The sequence below is a fragment of the Pollachius pollachius genome, assembly GCF_949987615.1.
Source record: "Pollachius pollachius genome assembly, chromosome: 9".
In the NCBI taxonomy this organism is placed as follows: domain Eukaryota; kingdom Metazoa; phylum Chordata; class Actinopteri; order Gadiformes; family Gadidae; genus Pollachius; species Pollachius pollachius.
Window position 1 is genome coordinate 11,093,781 of NC_136942.1, and position 25,313 is coordinate 11,119,093.

General features: G+C 48.3%; 3 protein-coding genes across 3 annotated transcripts in view; 2 read left to right on the forward strand and 1 right to left on the reverse strand.

The window, feature by feature from the left end:
* Window positions 1-984: 984 nt before the first annotated feature.
* On the forward strand, window positions 985-2,275 carry LOC307080850 (gamma-crystallin M2-like; the record flags this gene model as incomplete). Its single annotated transcript, XM_079743783.1, has 3 exons — window positions 985-1,017; window positions 1,468-1,710; window positions 1,965-2,275. 3 exons carry the CDS (start codon window positions 985-987, stop codon window positions 2,244-2,246), a joined length of 558 nt encoding a protein of 185 aa, XP_079599909.1. The 3' UTR covers window positions 2,247-2,275.
* Window positions 2,276-4,391: 2,116 nt separating this feature from the next.
* On the forward strand, window positions 4,392-5,387 carry LOC307080692 (gamma-crystallin M2-like; the record flags this gene model as incomplete). The annotated part of the gene is made up of 3 exons (XM_079743519.1): window positions 4,392-4,424; window positions 4,569-4,811; window positions 5,106-5,387. The coding sequence occupies 3 exons, from the start codon at window positions 4,392-4,394 to the stop codon at window positions 5,385-5,387; spliced, it is 558 nt and encodes a 185-aa protein (XP_079599645.1).
* A 2,534-nt stretch (window positions 5,388-7,921) lies between these two features.
* LOC307080423 (cadherin EGF LAG seven-pass G-type receptor 1-like) overlaps window positions 7,922-25,313 on the reverse strand; it is a gene marked incomplete at both ends in the record, with an annotated part of 29,254 nt that continues 11,862 nt past the window's right edge. Inside the window, 29 exons of the mRNA XM_079743112.1 lie at window positions 7,922-7,946; window positions 8,070-8,310; window positions 8,671-8,856; window positions 8,984-9,115; window positions 9,303-9,397; window positions 10,088-10,203; window positions 10,482-10,601; window positions 10,851-10,977; window positions 11,077-11,156; window positions 11,769-11,881; window positions 12,099-12,273; window positions 14,601-14,801; window positions 15,472-15,592; window positions 16,430-16,609; window positions 16,760-16,913; window positions 17,240-17,749; window positions 17,983-18,166; window positions 18,620-18,829; window positions 19,120-19,214; window positions 19,836-19,937; window positions 20,523-20,706; window positions 21,144-21,264; window positions 21,849-21,987; window positions 22,327-22,504; window positions 22,662-22,775; window positions 23,318-23,503; window positions 24,033-24,199; window positions 24,559-24,684; window positions 24,865-25,028. Coding sequence (XP_079599238.1) covers window positions 7,922-7,946; window positions 8,070-8,310; window positions 8,671-8,856; window positions 8,984-9,115; window positions 9,303-9,397; window positions 10,088-10,203; window positions 10,482-10,601; window positions 10,851-10,977; window positions 11,077-11,156; window positions 11,769-11,881; window positions 12,099-12,273; window positions 14,601-14,801; window positions 15,472-15,592; window positions 16,430-16,609; window positions 16,760-16,913; window positions 17,240-17,749; window positions 17,983-18,166; window positions 18,620-18,829; window positions 19,120-19,214; window positions 19,836-19,937; window positions 20,523-20,706; window positions 21,144-21,264; window positions 21,849-21,987; window positions 22,327-22,504; window positions 22,662-22,775; window positions 23,318-23,503; window positions 24,033-24,199; window positions 24,559-24,684; window positions 24,865-25,028 — 4,546 coding nt within the window. The remainder of the gene's footprint in view (window positions 7,947-8,069; window positions 8,311-8,670; window positions 8,857-8,983; window positions 9,116-9,302; window positions 9,398-10,087; window positions 10,204-10,481; window positions 10,602-10,850; window positions 10,978-11,076; window positions 11,157-11,768; window positions 11,882-12,098; window positions 12,274-14,600; window positions 14,802-15,471; window positions 15,593-16,429; window positions 16,610-16,759; window positions 16,914-17,239; window positions 17,750-17,982; window positions 18,167-18,619; window positions 18,830-19,119; window positions 19,215-19,835; window positions 19,938-20,522; window positions 20,707-21,143; window positions 21,265-21,848; window positions 21,988-22,326; window positions 22,505-22,661; window positions 22,776-23,317; window positions 23,504-24,032; window positions 24,200-24,558; window positions 24,685-24,864; window positions 25,029-25,313) is intronic.

Genomic DNA, 25,313 nt, shown 5'->3' on the forward strand with positions numbered 1-25,313 from the left:
AAACAACACATGAAGACAGATGGGGGCGTGGCCTCAGAGGCGTGTCCTCCACAACCAGGAAATCAGTTCTTAAAGGAACCGCAGAGGGCGCTGGCTCGCACACACACACACACACACACACACACACACACACACACAGACACACACACGCACGCATGCACCCATGTACGCGCGCGCGCACGCACTCACACACGTAAACGCAGGTAGTGGACTCCGCTGGACCACTAGGTGGCGGCAGGGCGCCGCCAAAGGTATCTTGATAACAACGTCTCAGATAAAATTTATGCTATCATTATGATAAAATATATATTATAATGATATCATAATGATATAATACTCATATATTCATGCAAATCATCATTAATCATTAATACTTAATTAATTAATTAATTAATTAATTCATATATCATTTATATTTTATTAATATATAGATATAATGTAATGACATATTCTGTATTAGGTATTCTAATGATATATTGATATTCTAATGATATGATATGATAATAATTGAACTTTCTCTGCTGAACAGAAACAACAACTTCATTAATATTTGTCATGTATCAATACGTTAACATACAGTATAACTGCATGGTCAAACTTTAACAAAGTAGAGCAACAGTAGTTTGTCCACATGGGGCCACCGTGGTCCTGCAGCTAGTGGCTAGACAAGTGTGCCGGACTAGTGTTTCGATTAGTGGGCGGGGCCTGTATGCATAACCTGTGGGCGGGGCGTGTGGGCGGGGCCTGTGGGTGGACAGCCCCCGCCCGCATGTCTGGGTCCGCCCACAGGTCTGGTTATTGTTAACCCTTTCAAACCAACCTTTCAAAAGAATTTGTGTGTGCTGGCTCAGGATATTTTGAACACAATGGACCCTTCTGCTCAGGTGCTATATAAGCTCCCTCTCAGGCCAGGTAGGTAGGTACCCACTCCAGTAGCCACAGTAACAGCCCAGTACAACCAGTACTACCAGTAGCAGCCTCACGATGTCCGCCAGCAACATGAACATGAACAACAGAGTGAGTTTCCTTTCTGTTCTTTGAAGAACTCAACTTTTTCTGTTCTCTGATGTTGTGGACGTTCTGGACGCTGTGTCCAGGTACGACCCCCTGCGGTGCTTCACTCCGAGGCGTGTCCCCATAGGGTCTGACCGGCCACACCCCCCCCCACGCACCCCCCAGGTTGGCTGGTAACCGCAAGATTGCTAGTCCGATCCCCGTCTCCTCCTAGCGAGTGTTGAGCTGTCCCTGAGCAAGGCACCTCACCCTGACTGCTCCTGACAAGCTGGCTGTCGCCTTGCATGGTTGACACCGCCGTTGGTGTGTGAATGTTTGGATGAATGGGTGATTGTGAGGCCATATTGTAAAGCGCTTTGAGTGGCCACTGGTTACAAAAAAGCGTGACATTAATGCAGTCCATTTACCATCTGCTGCTGACCAGCCCAGTGTTCTTCTTCATCTCGTCTCCAGGTCACCTTCTACGAGGACAGGAACTTCCAGGGCCGCTCCTACGAGTGCAGCAGCGACTGCGCTGACATGTCCTCCTACCTGAGCAGGTGCCACTCCTGCAGGGTGGAGCGCGGCTGCTTCATGGTCTACGACCGCTCCAACTACATGGGCAACCAGTTCTTCATGAGGAGGGGCGAGTACTCCGACTACATGAGCATGATGGGCATGAGCGACTGCATCAGGTCCGTCCGCATGATCCCCATGGTAAGCACACCGCTAAGCTAACTGCATGGTCCCCATGGTAAGCACACCGCTAAGCTAACTGCATGATCCCCATGGTAAGCACACCGCTAAGCTAACTGCATGGTCCCCATGGTAAGGAGACCGCTAAGCTATCCCTGCTACATGCTGTCCACCTAGCTTAGCCAGCTTTGCTATACTCTGGATAAGCTATTGCTAGTCTGTCCTCCTAGCTAAGTTAGCTCCCATAGTGTCTCACAATGCTCCTCCCCCTCCAGCACCGCGGCCAGTACAGGATGAGGATCTACGAGAGGGACAACTTCGGCGGCCAGATGCACGAGATGATGGACGACTGTGAGAATGTCATGGACCGCTACCGCATGTCCAACTGCATGTCCTGCCACGTGATGGACGGCCACTGGCTGATGTACGAGCAGCCCCAGTACAGGGGCAGGTGCATGTACATGAGGCCCGGAGAGTACAGGAACTTCATGAACCACGGCATGAGCCAGGGCATGAGGTTCATGAGCATGAGGCGCATCAATGACTCCTATTACTAGACCAGCAGACCTCCAGTCTCCTCCATGAGGCTCACCATGGACTCTTGCTACTAGAGTTTCTCTGACTAACAAAGGGAAATACGGTCAATAAAGAAATGTTCCTTTAAATACTCTGGCCTGTTCTCTTGCTTTCAGTTTCAGTTTGAAAGTGTACCAAAAATATCAAATATCAATCCACATAAATCGACTGAAGCTAAATGCAAATTTCCCATCTGACAAACGTAAATAAAGAGGAAAAATAAAGTGATCTTAATGCTCTTGTTGATCTGATATCGAGAGTTGTATCGTCTGTAAACATGATCAGAAACTTCTGCTAGCATGTCACAAGGTGTACTACAAGGTATACTACAAGGTGTACTACAAGGTATTCTATGGGTATACTACAAGGTATACTAAAGGTATACCACAAGCTGTACTACAGATATACCACAAGGAATACTACAAGGTGTACTACAGGTATACTACAAGGTATACTAGTACAAGTCACATGGTATATTACAAGCTACACTACAAGATATACTAGTACAAGTCACATGGTATACTACAAGGTACACTACAAGGTGTACGACAAGGTATGCTATAAGGTATACAAGGTATACAAGTACAAGTCACATGGTATATTACAAGGTGTACGACAAGGTATACTATAAGCTATACAAGGTATACTAGAACAAGTCGCATGGTATATTACAAGGTACACTACAAGGTACACTAGTACAAGTCACATGGTATATTACAAGCTACACTACAAGGTACGCTAGTACAAGTCACATGGTATATTACAAGGTACACTACAAGGTATGCTAGTACAAGTCACATGGTATATTACAAGGTGTTTGACAAGGTATATACTATAAGGTATACAAGGTATACTAGTACAAGTCGCATGGTATATTACAAGGTGTTTGACAAGGTATATACTATAAGGTATACAAGGTATACTAGAACAAGTCGCATGATATATTACAAGGTACACTACAAGGTATACTAGAACAAGTCACATGGTATATTACAAGGTACACTACAAGGTATACTAGTACAAGTCGCTTGGTATATTACAAGGTATTCTTCTATACTAGGCTTGTGTCTGTAAATGTCTATTATATCCGTTACAGTCTTGGAACTGAGTCCTGTGTCTTTAAATAAATAAATACAAAATATTACAAACTTTTCTTGAAACATTTTGTGTTTTGCTCGCAACCTACATGGTAACTCATAACATTATTCTAGGATGGGAGCGGTTTTATTTATAGAATTATTAGTCCTTCGTCAATAGGCTTTTATGATACTATACCTTACTATTAATACAGTTCAGGGTTATGGGAACATTGTAGAAAAAACCCAACCTTGTTTTAAGACAACATGTTCACACCAGTCAGCTGAGTCGTATGTATTATATTAAAATATTTGAAAAATACTATTTTCAGAAATTATAAATGCATCTCAGAACGTTCTTTTTCTGGAACCAGGTTTTCCTTGTAGCACCATGTTGTCAGGATGAGTGGATCAATATAAATATTATTATAGTAATTATTACTAATGTTAGGCTGTGTTTAAAGAAGATTAAGCTGAGAAATATTATTAGGATGTAATTCAAACTCTATCACAGTCACCATAAACATATAATATGATAAATATATTGTAAGTTATATGAATTCATATAATACATAAGTTATATGCATTATATATACTATTTTTATATGTGTAATATGTATCATGTTTAGCTTTCATGTAAGGCAGTAAGGTAGGCTTAGTATTAAAGTAGCATTATAATATAGTTTATTATATTGTAAATGAGTGAGGTGACTACTTGGTGAAGCCACTTTAGACCCAGTTATCACAGCACAATATCAACATGAACACATTAGCTCCTAGCTGGTCACCATGTGGAGACAATGCTGGTGTGGTGGGTTCACCTGGTCATTCTGACGCTCCACACACAACTCCTCTAGGTCACCGGTCCTTTATGTTGGTTGTGAGAGAGAAGGCCCTAGCCCAGAGCCGACCCCTGCCCCGGCCTCCAGACCCCCTGCTGGCTCAGGCCTTTGGACAATGGGCCTTTGGGTGGGCAGGTGCTATAAAGAGGGTGGCCTCCCACAGGAAGTCAGTACAGCAGCAACAGCTACCGCGCTAACACACGCCAACATGAGCTCCAGTGGTATGAACATGATGGGAAGGGTAAGAACACACTCACACACACCACACCTTTACCTCAGATACCTCACCTCAGATACCCCCCCCCCCCCCCCCCCCCCCCCCCCCCCCACACACCCTGTTCTCTGCTGCTGACCAGCCCAGTGTTCTTCTTCATCTCGTCTCCAGGTCACCTTCTACGAGGACAGGAACTTCCAGGGCCGCTCCTACGAGTGCAGCAGCGACTGCGCTGACATGTCCTCCTACCTGAGCAGGTGCCACTCCTGCAGGGTGGAGCGCGGCTGCTTCATGGTCTACGACCGCTCCAACTACATGGGCAACCAGTTCTTCATGAGGAGGGGCGAGTACTCTGACTACATGAGCATGATGGGCATGAGCGACTGCATCAGGTCCGTCCGCATGATCCCCATGGTAAGCACACCGCTAAGCTAACTGCATGATCCCCATGGTAAGCACAGCGCTAAGCTAACTGCATGATCCCCATGGTAAGCACAGCGCTAAGCTAACTGCATGATCCCCATGGTAAGGAGATCGCTAAGCTAACTTTGCTACATTCTATCCACCTAGCTAAGCTAACATTGCAACACTCTTTCCTCCTAGATAAGCTAATGCTACAGTCTGTCCTCTTAGATAAGCTAATGCTGCAGTCTGTCCCCCTAGCTAAGTTGGCTCCCATAGTGTCTCACGATGCTCCTCCCCCTCCAGCACCGCGGCCAGTACAGGATGAGGATCTACGAGAGGGACAACTTCGGCGGCCAGATGCATGAGATGATGGACGACTGCGATAACGTCATGGACCGCTACCGCATGTCCAACTGCATGTCCTGCCACGTGATGGACGGCCACTGGCTGATGTACGAGCAGCCCCAGTACAGGGGCAGGTGCATGTACATGAGGCCCGGAGAGTACAGGAACTTCATGAACCACGGCATGAGCCAGGGCATGAGGTTCATGAGCATGAGGCGCATCAATGACTCCTACTACTAGACCAGCAGACCTTCAATCTTCACTTATGCTGACTGAAGTCTGAAATAAAGGTTCAACGTTTACATGAAACAATGTGTTATGAGTTTCTTATTGAGACAAGGGGTTTTGGGGTGAGGGGTCAAGGTTTAGGGTTACATTTAAGCGTTAAGGTTCAGGTTCATAGGTCCAGGTTAAGATTCTGGGTCATGGGTCTAGGTTAAGGGTTAAGGGTTAAGGTTAAGGGTCATGGGTCACTGGGTTAAAACAGGGGGGTCCCCAGGTCCTATTTTCCCCGGGAGCAAAGAGTGAGGGTCAGGTTTAGGGTTAGGGTTAGGGCTAGGGTTAGGGTGAGGGTTAACCCTAAACCTAACCCTAACCATAACCAATCGGAGGAGAGCCATTCAAACCAATCACAGGCGAATCAGAGCCGAAAAAGGCGGTACTTACCCCTACCATCCTACGAAAAAAAGATTTGCTCACAGGGTCCTATGTTCCCCGGTCACATACAAAGTGGGGAACATAGGACCCAGGGAACATAGGCACGCTCCCAAAACAGGCTAGACCGAGCTTAACCAAGGCTTGCTTGAAGAAGACATAGCGATTTCATCGTGAAATCGCTCACTTGTAAACTATCGTGCACCATTCTGGGCATAATGATTTGTAGTGCTGCTGTTCAAAGTCTGAAATCCCCACTTTCAGAAGGGATTGATTTCAGACACGGCCCAGGCTACAGCTAAATCAAGACTAGTCTGAGTTAGCTAGACCTTTACCAAAAAGATTATCTAAACTAAATTATAATTTGCAAAATTATGAATGTCCAGGTGTTTATTTAACATTTGCAAAATAGGATATCCAGCGTTTCTTTCACAAACAATAAATACGAAATGTTCTCCGTTGCATAATCCAGAGATAAATACAGCAGAGACTATGTTTCATAATACAGTTCAAAGTCATACCCTGATGAGAAGCAAATAAAGGTCATAGCTAAGTGAAGTTATAGACTCTGACAGAGGAATATGACTTTGCTTGTTGGGAAAGGATACGCAAAACACATTTACACAAACACTTCACTCCCTGTTTAAGCCATTCAACAGAGTTTGACCTCTGAAGGCTTCCTTACAGCCTTAAGAATCGGCAAACTTTACATAAAATACAATATGCAGCAATCATTTCAGCAATCATCATGTGATCATATTTTGACTTTTTTTTGCGGGAATACTGAAACATGTAATTAACATGACAGTATTGGAACACTTCTTTTCATTGAGTGACTCAACTCATAGTATATTGTAAACGTATAATGCAATAAGATACAATTTAAAATGGTGTAGAGGCTAGCTGGCTAGCTCTTATAAACATTTGATTAATGTAAATCATATAGGTAAAATGTATCCTAATTTGCCCTGAATAAACAATAAAAAAATTTGATCACATAATTATCAGTGCATATTTATAGGTTCTGAGTAACAAGTTAAGCAATTGGCAATTATCGATGTCTGACAAAATTTGTCACAAAAATAAAATATAAAACAGTTTGTGCATCCTTTTGTGACTTAATATTTCATTGTGTGTTATGGTTAATGTGGATAATGAAGTGTATGAAGTTTAATACTCATGAGAACGGAATCAAATGACCACAGATAGTACACAAATTCAAGCAAAAAGTGCCACAAAATAGACAAAATAACATAAATTAACTAACTGGTAAAAAATACACGTACAACAAAACACATTGTTTTGCTGGAAAGAACCCTGATCATTAAATGTTGTAAAGCAGTATAACAACGACTACAGTATCAAAATTAGTTATTTTATGTACAAAAACAACAGTAAAAAGGTAGTAAAAATATAAAAAATAAATTGTATCATGAAGGTAAATGAGGCCTTTAGTGAATCACTTACTGTCGTATTGGCACAACATTCACCCGTTGAAGAGCTTTAACCCAGAGACCGTCCCACGTTAGCTCCTCCTAGAGGAGAGGAGGTGCAACAGCAACAGTGTCCTTTGCTCCCTCTTAATATTCCACCAATCCCGGGGCTGCTGGAGGAAGACCACGCCCACGTCTCAGAGGAGCCACGCTAGGCTCCTCCTTATGATCGGCTCAACGTCACTAAGCGCCTGGTCTGGTGACAGAGAGGAACTCTGACTGATGGCTCAGACTCCCAGAACGTCAGGAGATCAGACCTCCAGGGACCAGACAGGGTCCTCCAGACCGTCAGGAGATCAGACCTCCAGGGACCAAACAGGTTCCTCCAGACCGTCAGGAGATCAGACCTCCAGGGACCAGACAGGTTCCTCCAGACCGTCAGGAGATCAGACCTCCAGGGACCAGACAGGTTCCTCCAGACCGTCAGGAGATCAGACCTCCAGGGACCAGACAGGTTCCTCCAGACCGTCAGGAGATCAGACCTCCAGGGACCAGACAGGTTCCTCCAGACCGTCAGGAGATCAGACCTCCAGGGACCAGACAGGTTCCTCCAGACCGTCAGGAGATTAGACCTCCAAGGACCAGACAGGTTCCTCCAGACCGTCAGGAGATAAGACCACCTCGAGGTCAGATTGAGGTTTCATTGCTGTCACTTTGAGAAGAAAGAAGAATATTAGTTAGTAGAGCACAACAAAGACAGAATGGCATGTTTTCACAATGTGAATATATACAGTAAATATAACAAGCGAGAGAGACTCTGCCCGCTCAAACTCACTCTGAGTCCGAGTTCCGCTCCTTAGGGGTAACCGGGGAGACCCCGTTGGGGTTGCGTTGCCGTGGGGACAGGGGGGGATGAGGGAGGAGGTTGCCCCCAGCGACCAGGCGAAGGCCTCTGAGGGTGGGGGAGGGGGGGGTGATGGAGAGGGAGGAGGAGTCGTGGAGCCGCTCCCTGAGGAGGTTCCTGAGGTTCCTGTCCGCCACCTCAGGGGGGTACGCTGTCTGCTTCTTCAGGATGCCTGGGGGAAGAGCAACACGTTCAACACCTCTAGGACTCCAATGCACCTGAACGCTGACGCTAAGATTAAACTGGAGAAAAACGCAGCAGTACAGTTTGGGCTACTAAAATACTACTTGTATTATAGTATTAGTAAGTATATAAGTATAGTATTATAATTCAAACTAATGACAGTGTTTTAAGGTAATGTTGTAAGGTAAGGCATTAAGTTTAGGTATTAAGTTAAGATGTATTTTATTTATTAGTTGCAAGAATATTATAATTAAAACTAGTTAGAGTATAAAGATGAGTTATATGCGCACAAACAGGTGTGCAACCACACTTTTATTCTCCAACCCCGCCCCCTCAGGGGCTGACTCACCTCGTCTCCTCTCCGATTGGTTGTCAGGGGAGCTGGGCAGTGACGAGTCTTTCCATACTCTCCCTGTCTCCACGGCAACCCTTGTCTCAACACGCAGCGTCTCCACCCTGCTGGACTCCTCCCCCTCACTGGCGGTGGGCAGGTCTACTGGCCAGTAAGGCGCCTTCTTATTGGTGCGTAGCTTGCCTGTTTCAGAAGATTGCTTCGTGTATTGACTTTTCTGTCCGGGTACGGAGTAACTGAACACGTCAGATATGAACTGCCCTGTATGTGTTATGTAGTTAGCATGGTCTTAACGTCCTCGCAGTTTTACCTTTTGGCGAGCTAGCCTCAGGAGCCCTCCCGCTGTCATGGCGATGTTGTCTCCGTCGCCGCCGCTCCTCGTCACTTTCTGAGGAGCCGTAGGAGGCGTCGTCCAATGAGAGGTCGCTATCCGAGTCCGACTCTGTCCCAAAAATATCAGGTCAGCGTCAGGCTCACCCTCCAAAACATGAAGCTAGCCTAGCGCTAACACAAACCGTCCAAACTCCAGATTCTCCAAATGTCCATGGTACCGACCCTAGGGGTTGGTTAGCAGTGGTTAGTAACTGGTAGTGGTTAGTGGTGCGTCATATTTATATAACAGAATTTACCCTCTCGTTTGGAACGCTTGTGTCCAAAGTGGGAGGAGTCTCCGTCTCCATGGTAACCGATCTTGGCCGAGCCCGACAACGTTCGCTTCACGTCCCTGGGCAGAGAGGTCAGAGGTCATTAGTGTCACTGAACTACCTCTGTGAACAAAGTTGTGTCTTGAGGAGAGAGAGCGAGAGAGAGGAGAGAGAGGAGAGGGGAGAGAGGAGAGAGAGGAGAGACAAGAGAGAAAGGAGAGTGGAGAGGGGCGAGAGGAGAGAGGAGAGAAAAGAGAGAGGAGCTACAGGAGAGAGAGGAGCTAGAGGAGAGAGACGAGAGAGGAGAGAAGGGAGAGAGAGGAAAGAGAGGAGAGAGAGGAGCTAGTGGAGAGAAGAGAGAGGAGAGAGAGGAAAGAGAGGAGCTAGAGGAGAGAGAGGAGAGAGGAGAGAAGGGAGAGAGAGGAAAGAGAGGAGAGAGAGGAGCTAGTGGAGAGAAGAGAGAGGAGAGAGAGGAGAGAGAGGAAAGAGAGGAGCTAGAGGAGAGAGAGGAGAGAGGAGAGAGAGGAGAAAGGAGAGAGGAGAGAGAGGAGCTAGAGGAGCGAGCAGAGCTAGAGAGAGGAGAGAGAGGGGAGAAAGGAGAGAGGAGAGAGAGGAGAGAGGAGAGAGAGGAGAAAGGAGAGAGGAGAGAGAGGAGAGAGAGGAGCTAGAGGAGCGAGCAGAGCTAGAGAGAGGAGAGAGAGGGGAGAAAGGAGCGAGAGCAGAGAAGCTAAGGAGAGAGAGGAGAGAGGACAGAGGAGGAGCTAGTCTACCTGCTGCTCCTGGAGGAGGCACGTGAGGAGCGGTTCAGGGAGGTGCTGGACTCGCTGATGTTGGTGCGGACCAGGGCGTCATCGTCTGCCAGCGAGTGTTTCACGTTCAGGGAGCGCTAAGGGACGAGACACAGTCAGCTCAGCAGCATCCGGCTAGCCATGGCCATCCTCCTCTTCATCACTTAGTTCTCTATTCGGCTCTTCATCACTAATTGATCCTCCTCTTCATCACTTATTTATACTGCTCTTCATTACTTAGCTATTCTCCTCTTCATCACTTAGTTATCTATTCTGCTCTTCATCACTTAGCTATCCTCCTCTTCATCACTTAGCTATACCCCTCCTCCCTCCCTCTCCTCCTCCTCTCCTCCCCCCTTTCTCCTCCTCCTCCTACTGTCAGTGTTGTGTGGGCGCCTCCTGTGTCCTTCCTGGTTCTCCGCGGGGAGCAGACGTCTGAGAAGCTGCTCCTCACCTCCGGGTTGAACACACAGAAAAACAGGAAGACACACGACGCCTGTACACACACACACACACACACACACACACACACAGGTAGGTACGTTTGGGTGTTAAGTAAGGTATTGAGGTACTAAGGTCTTAAGGTGAGGTATAAAGGTAGGTTATTATGTAAGGTATTGAGGTACTAAGGTAAAGTAGTAAGGCAATGCATTAAGGTGAGGTATTAGGTATTACTTTTTAAGTTAATGTAGTAAGGTCAGGTACTAAGTTAAGGTATTCAGTTAAGGTGTATTTTATTGATTACCTGTAAGCAGCTGAAGACTGCAAAGAGGAAGTGGAAGGAAATTACATCACTGTTGACGGCCATGAGCCCGCAGAGCCAGGTGGAGGAGAGGAGGAGCAGGAGGAGGAAGGAGAGACGCAACGCCGACCTAGAGGAGGAGAGAGGAGGAGAGGAGACAGGGTTTATGGAGTCAATAACAGACGGTGACCAGGTGAACAGAGGTGGAGGAGGAGGAGGAGGAGCTGACCTCGCTGCTGGCCGGTGGAGCGAGGGGCCGCTCTTCTGACACATCACCCTGAGGGAGAGCAGCATCACCCCCACACTCACCTGGGGAAGGAAGGGAGGGGGGGAGAGAGAGGGGAGAGGGAGAGAGGGGGGAGAGAGGGAGAAAGCGGGAGGGGGGGGAGAGGAGAGAGGGAGGGAGAGAGAGGGAGGGAGGGAGGGGGGGAGGGGAGAGGGAGGGGGGGAGGGAGGAAGGGGGGAGAGGGGAGAGGGAGGGAGGGGGGGAGAGGGAGGGAGGGGGGAGAGGGAGAGAGAGGGGAGAGGGAGGGAGGGGGGAGAGGGGAGAGGGAGGGGCGGAGGGAGGGAGGGGGGAGAGGGGAGAGGGAGGGAGGGGGGAGAGGGGAGAGGGAGGGGCGGAGGGAGGGAGGGGGGGAGAGGGGAGAGGGAGGGGCGGAGGGAGGGAGGGGGGGAGAGGGGAGAGGGAGGGAGGGGGGAGAGGGGAGAGAGGGAGAGAGAGGGGAGAGGGAGGGAGGGAGGGAGGGGGGGACAGAGGGAAAGAGGGAGAGAAAGGGGGGTGGGGGAAGATGGGGGAGGGAGCGGGGGAGAGAGGGAGGTAGAGAGGGAGTTTAACTTACTGATTGGGGGTTTGTGGCAAACACAGACACACACACACACACACACACACACACACACACACACATACACAGACACACTCACCAGGAGCAGGGTGCAGACGGGCACGGTCAGGCTCCAGATGAGGGCGTCGTCTACCGACAGCCAGCAGAACTCAGAGCTCCCGAAACCCTGAGCATCCAGACCCACAGCCAACCCTGGAGGGGAAACAAACACACCCATAAAACTGCTAATCCGTGAGAGGAAACAAACGCACCCTTATTGCTGCTAACACTTAATACTGCTAACCCTTGAGGGGGAACCAAATGCACCCTTTAGATAGATGGATGGATGGATGGATGGATGGATGGATGGATGGATGGATAGAGAGAGAGAGAGAGAGATAGAGATTGATAGATAGAGATACTAACTGACCAGTGACGACAGCGGGGAAGCCCCAGCCAATAGCGTAGTAGAAGGTCATGTGACCGTGGTCCACGTCACGGACCTCCGTCAGCATGCGGTACACGTGCACGGCCTCCACACACACCCAGCCAAACGTGCACACGCACCAGTAGTGGAGCAAGATGGCTACCAGCGTGCACAGGACCTGGGCACAAGCAATAACATGTATAACATATCACATAATAACATGCATAACATATAACATATCAAACATTAATAACATGTTGAACATATCAAACAATAACATGTATAACATATCACACAATAACATGCAATAACATGTTTAACATATCAAACAATAACATGGATAATAGAGATGGGCGATATGGCCTAAAATCCATATTGCGATATACATTGCAGCCTCTTGCGATAACGATATATATCACGACATAAAATCATAAAATAACCGTTTCAGAACAGGTTACATAGACCCTAAGGAAAGCCAAACTGCTTAATGTATTTAAAAAAAAGAGAAATATAGTATGTCATTTCGAGAACATTTATTGTGAAACACTGTAATCATACAACATAATGTTGCAGATAAATAAAATTTGTATTGGGTTTCTTTCCTTTAGTGCAAACCATTCTAAAAGGCACTACACTTAGTTTAAGTCCTTGGTTCTTAAATGCCACCCAAGATGCAGAGAACAGGAAAAACCGGTGTCTTTCTAGATAAGGAACAGACACTGTACTGACAATTGGGGATGGGCATGATTAATTGATGATCGATCATTGATTGTTAAGATTTTTGTCGATTACGTGATATTTTTAACCATCAAAAGGAGGTTGACCCAGCCGGAGAGGTGGTCTCGGAGACGTTGCTCAACATGGAGCAAAGAGGAGACGGAACGTCTTTTGGATATTTGGGTCCGATATCCAAAAGACATTCCGTCTCCTCTTTGCTCCATGTTTAGCCACCACCCGACGGTCCGACAAAAGCAAGTAAAAAGTATGCTGGAAAACATAACTTAAAAATGCCGATGCATTTAACACATTCCGAGTCAGGATGAGGGAGAAGGAGTTGGACCAGTCCGCAGATCAATGTATATCACGCTGGATATCCATGATTGTTTACTTTCACCGGTGCTTCCCCCCCCCCCCTTTTTCTTTAACGCTTTACAACACCCCAGACCTTTTTGTCCAATGATTTAACGCATTCAGACCGGATCACGCATCTGTGCGTGTTTACCTTTAAGACCGGATTGCGCATCAATGCGTGTTTACCATTAACCCATTTGTACCGGCTGCGCGGAGCAACATTGTATCTACTAGATACAATGTTGCGCCGCACACCAGCCGGTACAAATGGGTTAACGTTCTTTGCACACATGCAGGTTTGTTGACGAATTCTGGCACTGTTGCGAAAATTGCAATGTGAAAAGGAATTGCACCAAACCAAAAATTAAACATTGTATTTTGCGTCATCAACATGCATCATCGCGATAGAGCGATATAATTAAAATCTCTATCGTAGGCCATTTTTTTTTATCGTTTATATCGTATATCGTTTACATCGCGCATTACTAATGGATAATATACCAAACAATAACATGCAATCACATATCAAGCAATATCATTTATAACATACCAAACAATGACATGCAATAACATGCATTACAATAACATGTTTAACATACCAAACAATAACATGCGATAACATCAAACAATTACATACAATGACTTGTATAACATATCAAACATAAATAACGTGCTTTAACTTATTGTAATTGTATTGTGTGTTTCTGTGTGTGTTTGTGTGCAGCCTCCTGCAGTAGTAACGGCCAGACGGGCCAGTAATGTCCTTTTATGAACTAAAGGGGATACATTATACCACCAGATGTTAGTGTGATTAGCCATTACAAGCCGTTTTGAAAATGTGCAGCTTTTGACATCACAGATTGGGGTGTCCACCTAGATGTGTGACGGATAGATGACGTTTGCTACAGTCCACTGGGTAGGCTGGTAGACTGATCTATCCACCACACATCTAGGTGGACACGCCCACCTGGGATGTTAGAAGCTGCAAATTTTCAAAACAGCTTGTACTGGCTAATCACGCTCACACCTGGTGGTATAATATGTCCCCTTTAAAGATAGAGATAGAGTCAGAGATAGAGTCAGAGATAGAGATAGAGTTAGAGATAGAGTTAGAGATAGAGTTAGAGTTAGAGATAGAGTTAGAGATAGAGTTAGAGATAGAGTTAGAGATAGAGTTAGAGATAGAGATAGAGTCAGAGATAGAGTCAGAGATAGAGTTAGAGATAGAGTCAGAGATAGAGTCAGAGATAGAGTTAGAGATATAGTTAGAGTTAGAGATAGAGTTAGAGATGGAGTTAGAGATATAGTTAGAGATATAGTTAGAGATAGAGTTAGAGATAGAGATACAGTTAGAGTCAGAGTTATTGATAGAGATAGAGATAGAGATAGAGTTAGAGATAGTTAAAGTTAGGTTAGGGTTTAGTTGCGTGTTACCGTGTTGTCGGTCTGGTCGATGCCGCAGAGGAAGAGGAGCTGGCCGAGGAAGAGGGCGGACACCAGGTTCCTCCGGATGGTGTGGAAGTTTGAGAGCAGCCGGGGCAGGAGGAAGAGGAGGAGGAAGGTGAAGAGGAGGGTGACCAGAGATGCCGACAGAGCCGAGTAGGTCATGACCTTCAGGGGCAGGACCTCGCCGTGCTGAGGGGGAGGAGCACCAGACATTCATAAACTTCTGCTCTCTGTTCGTCCAATCAGAGGTAAGATCAAGGTCCAACATGGTGGAGGAGGTCAGGGTTCAGATTATTGCAGGGGTAGAGACTAGGAGGCAAGGAGGGTAGGGATTAGGAGGTTAGGAGTCTAGGAGGTTAGGGGCTAGGTGGAAAGGAGTTAGGAGGTTAGGGGTTAGTAGGTAAGGGGGTTAGGGGGTGAGGGGTTGGTGTCAGTGGTTAGGGGTCAGGAGGTTAGGGGTTAGAGGGTAAGGAGGTTAGGGGGTTAGGGGTTAGGGGTTAGGGGTTAGGGGTTAGGGGGTGAGGGGGTTAGGGGTTAGGGGGTGAGGGGGTTAGGGGTTAGGGGGTGAGGGGGTTAGGGGTTAGGGGGTGAGGGGGTGAGGGAGTTAGGGGGTTAGGAGGTTAGGGGTTAGGAGGATAGAGGGTTAGGGGGTGAGGGGGTTAGGGGGTTAGGGGTTAGGGGTTAGGGGGTGAGGGGGTTAGGGGTGAGGGGGTGAGGGGGTTAGGAGGTTAGGGGTTAGGAGGATAGAGGGTTAGGGGGTTAGGGCTTAGGAGGTTAGGGATTAGGAGGATAGAGGGTTAGGGGGTGAGGGTTATGGGTTGGTGTCAGGGGATAGGGTTAGATATCAGCTCCACCCCACCTCTCTCCTGGAGACGTCCATGAGCACGGCGGCGCTGGAGGTGTGGGAGCAGGAGCAGCTGATGTGGGTGGAGTTCCTCTCCACCAGGCCGCAGCCCCGGGCCGACCATCCACCTCCACCGCTGGAACCCACAGCACCACCCGTCAACTACAGCACAACCCCACAGCACCACCCGTCAACTACAGCACCACCCCACAGCACCACCCGTCAACTACAGCACCACCCCACAGCACCACCCGTCAACTACAGCACCACCCCACAGCACCACCCGTCAACTACAGCACCACCCCACAGCACCACCCATCAACTACAGCACCACCCCACAGCACCACCCATCAACTACAGCACCACCCGTCAACTACAACACCACCCCACAGCACCACCCGTCAACTACAGCACCACCCCACAGCACCACCCGTCAACTACATCACCACCCCACAGCACCACCCATCAACTACAGCACCACACAACAACACCACCCGTCAACTACAGCACCACACAACACCACCCACTACAACACCACCCTACAACACCACATGTCAACTACAACACCACCCGTCAACTACAACACCACCCGTCAACCACAACAACAGCCGTCAACTACAACACTATAATATTACACTATATACACAACGTTATACAACACCAGTTCATAACAGTACAGATAACAGTATAGCACAGTAGTATATAACAGTATATACATATAAATATATATATATATATATACACATATACATATATACATATATATATATATATATATATATATATATATATATATATATATATATATATATATATATATATACACATATACATATATATATATATATATATATATATATATATATATATATATATATACACATATACATATATATATATATATATATATATATATATATATATATATATATATATATATATATATATATATATATATTCCGGTGTATCTTACCCTACTGAGTGGTTCCAGGAGACACAGGTGGGTTTACTGCGGTCCTCAGAGTATAGCAGATGGAACCACAAGGTCACAGGCAGGCCAGAGGTCACCGCCAGGTCAGAGGGCACAGGGTCCACTTCCTTATAGACGGCTGTGGTCACCACTGCAGAGTTGATCACTGGTCTGGAGGGAAGTCTGGACACACAAACATGCACACACACAAGCACACACACACACACACACACACACACACACACACACACACACATACACACACACAGTGAATACAGCAGGTTAAAGCACCAGCGTCGGCTGCTACTCTGGAGCCTTGCTCATGGGCTCTACCTCAGGCTCCGGCGGTCAGGGTCGTAGCTCTCAGGCAGCAGGTCCCCCAGCGTCCTGAACACCATCACCACGGCAACAGCCAGGGGTCCCTGCTGGTCGCCGTGACGACGCATCCTCCTGGCCGCGACGGCATGGGGTGAGGCGGGGCCTGTCTCTATGGAAACCAAACACAGATAAGGATAGAGTTAGCATGAACATGCATGTTAGTATGAACTAGCACTTTGTAATAATAACTAGTAGTCAATATGAACTATATGAATAGTTGTTTGTATTAACTAGTAATGATCATGAAGTAGTTTTGTTATAACTAGTAGTTAGTGATAGTAGGAGTTACACTAGTAAAGGTTATGTATTTACCATTGGTTAGTATTAACTAATATAGAGTTAGCGTTAACGAACATGGGGAGTGGGAGACTAACACTGAGTTAGGGTTAGGGTTAGTGATGTCATCTGTGATGTCATCGTTCTCTGGTGACTCACCGAGAGACCTCCTGTCATCAGGCTGGTAGATGACATCATCAGGCTCGGAGATGACATCATTAGGCTGGGAGATGACATTATCATGCTGAGAGATTGCATCATCAATCTGAGATATTACATCATCATGCTGGGAGACGACATCATCGGGCTGAGAGATGACATCATCGGGTGGAGAGATGACATCATCGGGCTGAGAGATGACATCATCAGGTTGGGAGGCGACACTAGGTTGGGAGGTGACATCATGGGGCTGAGAGCTGACATCATGGAGCTGGGAGGTGACATCATCAGTCTGTGAGATGACACCTTGGGGCTGAGAGGTGACATTAGGTTGAGAGGTGACATCATCAGGCTGGGAGATGACATCATCAGTCTGGGAGGTGACATAATGGGGCTTGGAGGGGGGCGTTGGGGGGGCCGTCTGGCGGAGGAGGTGGGGGAAGAGAGCGAAGGTCTGGAGGTCCCTGGGAGGGTCAGAGGAGGAGGGGGGGAGATACTCTAGAGAGAACACTGATGGGGGAGATGAGAGAGGAGAGAGGAGGGGAGGGGAGAGGAGAGGAGAGAGGAGAGGCGAGAGGAAAGGAGAGGAGAGAAGAGAGGAGAAGAGTGTCAGAATTTATGTTGCTGTATTTCACCTCATTGTTAATTTAAACATTGTCATGTTTATCGTGGTCATATTTCTCACACACACACACACACACACACACACACACACACACACACACACACACACAATTGGGTACCAATGTTCTTGGAGCTGATGGTGACTGGCTTCATGTAGGTCCTCCTCGTGTTGCGGGCCAGGTTCTGGGCGTACTCCTCGAAGCTCCTGAGGAGGAGCGCAGGGCCCGCCTCCTGCTCCTGGAGCTCCTCCCACTGCAAGGCGTGGCCCGGGTCCAAGATTGCCGCCGCCGCGTGTACCACGTTCTGGGGCACAGAGCATTGTGTGCAGAGTGAGCAGGAGGAGTTAGAAGGAGGAGTGAGCAGGAGGTGTGAGCAGGTGGGGTGGAAAGGAGGAGTGAGCACGAGGAGTGAGCAGAGCGAGCAGGCGGAGTGAGCAGGAGAAGTGAGCAGGAGAAGTGGTCAGAGCGAGCAGGAGGAGTGAGCAGGAGGAGTGAGCAGGGGGAGTTAGAAGGAGGAGTGAGCAGGAGGAGTGAGCAGTGTGAGCAGGAGGAGTTAGAAGGAGGAGTGAGCAGGGAGAGTTAGAAGGAGGAGTGAGCAGGAGGAGTGAGCAGAGGAGTGAACATGAGGAGTGAGCATGAGTGAGCAGGAGGAGTGAGCAGAGGAGTGAACATGAGGAGTGAGCAGGATGAGTGAGCAGGAGGAGTGAGCAGGTGGAGTGACCAGGAGGAGTGAGCAGGAGGAGTGATCTGTGGTCACCTGGTGGAAGAGGATGTCTCGAGTGGCGGCCATGTTGAACCCCTGCTGCTGACTCTCAAACTGCAGCAGGAGGATAAGCAGCCGATAGGCTATCTTTATGTCGTTGCCATGGAGAGCCCTCGTCTGATTGATGGCCGTCCACAGCAGGCCGGCCAATCGTTGAGACGCCTCGCCGTTCATCAGCGACCCGTTGAGAAACAGCGCCTCCGCCTGGACAAACACAATACAACAATGCTTTAGGTAACACAACATATAACACCGCTTTAGGTACCACAACATATAACACTGCTTTAGGTAACACAACATATATCACTTCTTTAGTTAACACAACATATAACACTACATGATCTAGACAAGACCAGACTACACCTGACCAGACCAGACAGATCAGACCAGACCAGACCAGACAGACCAGACCAGTCCAGACCAGACCAGACAGACCAGACCAGTCCAGAGCAGTCCAGACCAGACCAGACAAACCAGTCCAGACCAGATCCCACCTGTTTCCTGAGCTGGGTGAAGGCGGTGGAGGTGCAGTTGATCAGGCTGGGGGGCCGCCAGCCGTCCTGCTCCCCACAGTGACGTAGCGCCGCCCCTGGAGAGAGACACCGTCAGAGAGACACCGTCAGAGGAGACAGCTAGCATTGTGTAGCATCTTATCCTAGCTATCTGTTTTGTCTACAGGGAATGGGTTAACCTAGTGATTGTTATTGCTTGGCACTTGTTTCTATGAACATTCAAACTGTACCGACAGAGATATATTGTTGTTACATGAGGATCCTTAGTGTTTCGGTTACCTGTGGATCCTTAGTGTTTCTGTTACCTGTGGATCCTTAGTGTTTCTGTTACCAGTGGATCCTTAGTGTTTCTGTTACCTGTGGATCCTTAGTGTTTCTGTTACCTGTGGATCCTTAGTGTTTCTGTTACCTGTGGATCCTTAGTGTTTCTGTTACCAGTGGATCCTTAGTGTTTCTGTTACCAGTGGATCCTTAGTGTTTCTGTTACCAGTGGATCCTCAGTGTTTCTGTTACAAGTGGATCCTCAGTGTTTCTGTTACCTGTGGATCCTCAGTGTTTCTGTTACCAGCGGATCCTCAGTGTTTCTGTTACCTGTGGATCCTCAAGTGTTTCTGTTACCAGTGGATCCTCAGTGTTTCTGTTAGCTGTGGATCCTCAGTGTTTCTGTTAGCTGTGGATCCTTTATGTGTAGTGTTTACCTGTGGATCCTTTGGGACACTCCACGGCGGCCGGCTGGCCGAAGCCGGTCCTGGGCCACCAGAGTCCGGCCTCGAAGGCTTTGGGGCAGCCCTCGTACACCACTGCAACACAGAAAACACGCTAGATGTAGCTTTGTGCTAGGCTAGACTAACTAGAATGGCACTATGCTAACTAGCATGACGCTATGCTAAATAGCATGACGCTATGCTTACTAGCATGGCGCTAGGCTAACTACCATATCATCTTGTATATATGTGGCATAAGGCTAGGTCAACTAAAATGGCACTAGGCTATGTTGTATGTATGTTTGTAGCATGGCACTTGGCTGACTGGCATGGAGCAAGGCTAACTAGCATGAAGATAGCCTAACCTGCATGGAGCGAGTCTAACTAGCATGGAGCGTGGCTAACTAGCATGGCGCGAGGCTAACTATCATGACAATAGGCTAACTGGCATGCCGTGAGGCTAACTAGAATGGCAGCGAGGCTAACTACCATGACGATAGGCTAACTGGCATGGCGTGAGGCTAACTATCATGACGATAGGCTAACTGGCATGGCGTGAGGTTTACTATCATGACGATAGGCTAACTGGCATGGCGTGAGGCTAACTAGCATGACGATAGGCTAACTGGCATGGCGTGAGGCTAACTAGCATGGCGCGGGCTGTGAGGGGCGGGGTCTGACCGGTGCAGCCGCTGGTGGTGACCTCGGCGTGGGGGTTGTCACAGCGGTTACACTGCCGCCCGGTGACCCCCGGCCTGCAGGGACACTGGCCGCTCGGCGGGGTGCAGGACCGCGACGCAGACCCCAGCTGGAAGCACGCACAGGGGAGGCAGGAGGGAGAGCCACTGGGCTGGAAGTGGTTGTCCTGGAGGAGCAGAGGAGAGGAGGAGAGGAGAGGGGAGAGTGGAGGAGAGGAGAGAGGAGAGGAGAGGAGAGGAGAGGAGAGGAGAGGAGAGGGGAGGGAGAGAGGAGAGAGAAGAGGAAAGGGGAGAGAGGGAGAGAGGAGAGGGAGAGAGGAGAGGAGAGAGGAGAAGGAGTTGAGGAGGGGAGTTCTAGACGAGTACGGTAGCAGATCTTGGATGAAACAATTAGGAAATTTGATGAAGGACTGAGTAAAGAAATTGATTCAACTAAGTGCAAACGATTTGTGAGGATATGCGCGTGTATGCGTGTGTGTCATTGTTTGTGTGTGTCACTATGTCTCAGTATTTTGTCAGTGACAGTCTGTCTGTCTCTCTGTCCGTCTTTCTGTCTGTGTCTCTGTGTGTCTGGGTGTGTGTGTCTGTGCGTGTGCGTTCCTACCTTGCAGCGACACACCCCGGTGGTCTGGTTGCAGGCCCGGTGGAACCCCCTGCTGACATCACAGCTACAAGGACCACACACCTCCCCCCCCCACCAGCCCACCGCGCAGGGAGGCCCCTCCCTACACACACACAAAAAAAAATACACACACACATTAATATACACACACGTGCGTATTAATACAGACAGACACATACACGTTACTATTTTTAATACTATAAAATATTACTATTACACACGGGAGTACTATAGTAGTAGTAAAGTAGTACCTGTGCTGGCAGTACTAGGTACTAGAGTACTATAGTAGTATTACAGTAGTAGTTTAGTAACACAATAGCAGTACTAATAGTAGTACCTGTTCTGGCAGTACTCCCCCTGGTACTATAGTATCAGGGGGATTATAGTAGTAGTACAGTAGTACTACAGTAGTACTAGTACCTGTGCTAGCAGTACTCCCCCTGGCACTATAGTATTATAGTAGTATATCAGTATTATAGTAGTACTTTAGTAGTATAGTAGTATTATAGTAGTACTAGTAGTATTGTAGTACCTGTTCTGGCAGTACTCCCCCTGGTACTATAGTATTATAGTAGTAGTATTATAGAAGTATTAGTCGTAGTACCTGTGCTGGCAGTACTCTCCCTGGTACTATAGTATTATAGTAGTAGTAGTATAGTAGTATTATAGAAGTACTAGTACTAGTACCTGTGCTGGCAGTACTCCCCCTGGTACCCGGGTCCACACACACAGCGGTACCCCGGGGGGCCGGGGGTCCGGACGCAGGACGACGTGTGTTGACACGGGTTCAGCGCACACACGTCCACACACTCCGTCCCCAGGAACCCTATGGACAGGGGTCACATGTTAATAACAAGTAGAACACTATATGCATAGATAAAATATATTTATATATAAAAATAGAACAACATTAATAACATGTCAACATGTTATCCAGATGTTTACAGCCATGTAGACCTTATGACATAATTTATATAATTACATGTTTCATAGCATGTTACAACATGTAACATGTTGTTTACATTCTAGTTACATCTCCACACTGCTAACATGGTCAGCTTTATTATAACCTGGTTTTGCTTTATGAAGTAGTGTTATGTTATATCATGGTCTAGTGGTATGTTATAATGTTATAGTATAAGGTGCATAGTGGATGTTGCGTTACCGTGGTTACAGGGGCAGCTGTGCGTGGCCCAGCGGTCGATGCAGCGGCTGTGGGCGGGGCAGGGGGCGGAGCTACAGGGGTCGGCGACGTCACAGCCCTCCTGGACCGGCCCCGCCCGCCTGGCCTCCAGCATGTTGACATTAGACAGAGTGGTGGGGGTCTCACCCATACGCACCCCCTACACACACACACAGACACACACACACAGGCACATTAGCACACACACAGAAGCTCACACACACACACACACACACACACACACACACACACACCGAACACAACTTGAAGGTAGCAACAGCGCCCGGGTCGTGGTCCGGGTCCGGGTCTGGACTCACCTGGATGCAGCCCGTCAGTCCGTCCACCACCCGTCCGTCTGAATCCAACAGACCTCCGACAAACAGAGTCCTGACCTCCAGACCGGGCAGCTGCCTCCCGACCTCCACCCGCCGCTGCAATGAGAGGGGCAGACACACACACAACTGGTAAGGTGACCCCTTAACCAGACATACACCTGGTCAGGTGAGCCCCTTAACGAGACACACAGCTGGTCAGGTGACCAACTTAACAAGATACACAACTTGTCAGGTGAGCCCCTTAGCAAGACACAAACCAGGTCAGGTGAGCCCCTTAACCAGACACACACCAGGTCAGGTGAGCCCCTTAACCAGACACACACCTGATCAGGTGAGCCCCTTAACCAGACACACACCTGGTCAGGTGAGCCCCTTAACCAGACACACACCAGGTCAGGTGAGCCCCTTAACCAGACACACACCTGGTCAGGTGAGCCCCTTAACCAGACACACACCTGGTCAGGTGAGCCCCTTAACCAGACACACACCTGGTCAGGTGAGCCCCTTAACCAGACACACACCTGGTCAGGTGAGCCCCTTAACCAGACACACACCTGGTCAGGTGAGCCCCTTAACCAGACACACACCTGGTCAGGTGAGGCCCTTAACCAGACAAACAGCTGGTTAGGTCTGCGTACCTGGAACATGCCGTAGTCCAAGGACACCTGGGCCAGGTAGGTGGTCTCCTTCCCCTCCCTCACGCTCCTCAGCTCCACCTGGAGGTGGTGCCACGCCCCGTCATCCACTCGAACCTCAGGGAACTCCACCACTCCCACCTCCACGGAGTCCTGGAACACCTGGAACCTAACACAGCTGTCCACCAGCTGGGGAAGAGGGGCCAATTAACTCCAGATGTTTAACTCCAGATTTTTATTATCTAAATCCAGATGTTTAACTCCAGATTTTATTATCTAAATCCAGATGTTTATTATCTAATTCCAGATGTTTATTATCTAACTCCATATGTTTATTGTCCAACTCCAAATGTTTAACTCCAGATGTTTAACTCCAGATGTTTACTGTCTAACTCCAATTGTTTAACTCCAGATGTTTAACTTCAGATATTTATCATCTAACTCTGGATGTTTATTATATAACCCAGATGTTTATTATCTAACCACAGATGTTAACTATTTAACTCCAGATGTTTAGTACCTAACTTGAGATGTCAGTCCAGATGTCAGTCCAGATGTTTATTATCTAACTCAAGATGTTTATAGTCTAACTCCAGATTTCACTCCAGGTGTGTCACTCCGGGTGTGTCACTCCAGGTGTGTCACCCCATATGTATCATTCCAGGTCTGTCACTCCAGATGTGTCACTCCAGATGTGTCACTCCAGGTGTGTCCGTACCAGCAGCTGCAGAGCAGATGCCCCCCCGGCGGCGGTGTGGACCAGGGTCCCAGAGGGGCGGCGGGTCCGGAACATGAGACCCAGGAACCAGGGTAGGGAGACGGTGACCCCGGGGTCCGCCCACCACAGCACCGCCCCCCCAGGGAAGGTGTGGGGGGAGGGCATGACTAGACACACACACACACACACACACACACACACAAGCACAAACACACAGACACAGAAACACACAAGCGTGCACGCACACACACACCCAGACAGACAGAGACACACACACACACACACACACGTTAAGGAGGAAGCACCGGCCGGTCAAAACACGATGGAAAGGGTAGACCCTCTCCGTCATCAGTTTGCTCCCTCCAAAATGGACCAATCACGGCAATGGTTAAACTCACTCATTCACACACACACAGACACAGACACACACACACACACACACACACACACACACACACACACAGACACACACACACACACACACACACACACACACACACACACACACACACACACACAGCATTACCGTGCTGGCAGGTCTTGCCACCGTAGCCGAGGGGGCAGTCGCACAGGAAGCCCCCCCACCTGCTGACACACGCCCCCCCGCCCTCACACACCACCCCGGCACAGAAGTCCTGCAGCTCCGGACAGCCTGGAGGGGATGGAGATTATAGATTATATAAAATAGATTCAGACATTAAATATAATGTATAGTATAATAGAAATTATATATGATATCGTATTGTGTAGATCATGTTAGAATGTATAAGGACGCATATTACATCATCCATAATCTGATATAGATGATGTAATATTATGGTATTGGTCCCACCAGCGGTGCTGCCGTTGTTGGCGATGTAGGTTGCCATGTCGACGGGCTGGTGGTCGATGCTCAGGTCCCGCATGCAGCCCACAAAGTCCGACCTCTGGACCGGGAAGTCCTCGTCTAGGTCGGGAACCCCTCCCAGCAGCAGGGGGCCCGTGAGATCCAATGACCTGCAGGGGTACAGGGAGATAGGGCTTAGACCCAACAATCTACTGGAGCTAGAGAGTTAGGGCTTAGACCCAACAACCTACTGGAGCTAGAGAGTTAGGGCTTAGACCTAAGTTAGGGCTTAGAGAGAGAGAGACAGAGAGAGAGAGAGAGAGAGAGAGAGAGACAGACAGAGAGAGACAGACAGACAGACGGAAAGAGATAGACAGACAGACAGACAGACAGACAGACAGACAGACAGACAGACAGAGAGAGAGAGAGAGAGAGAGAGACAGAGAGAGAGAGAC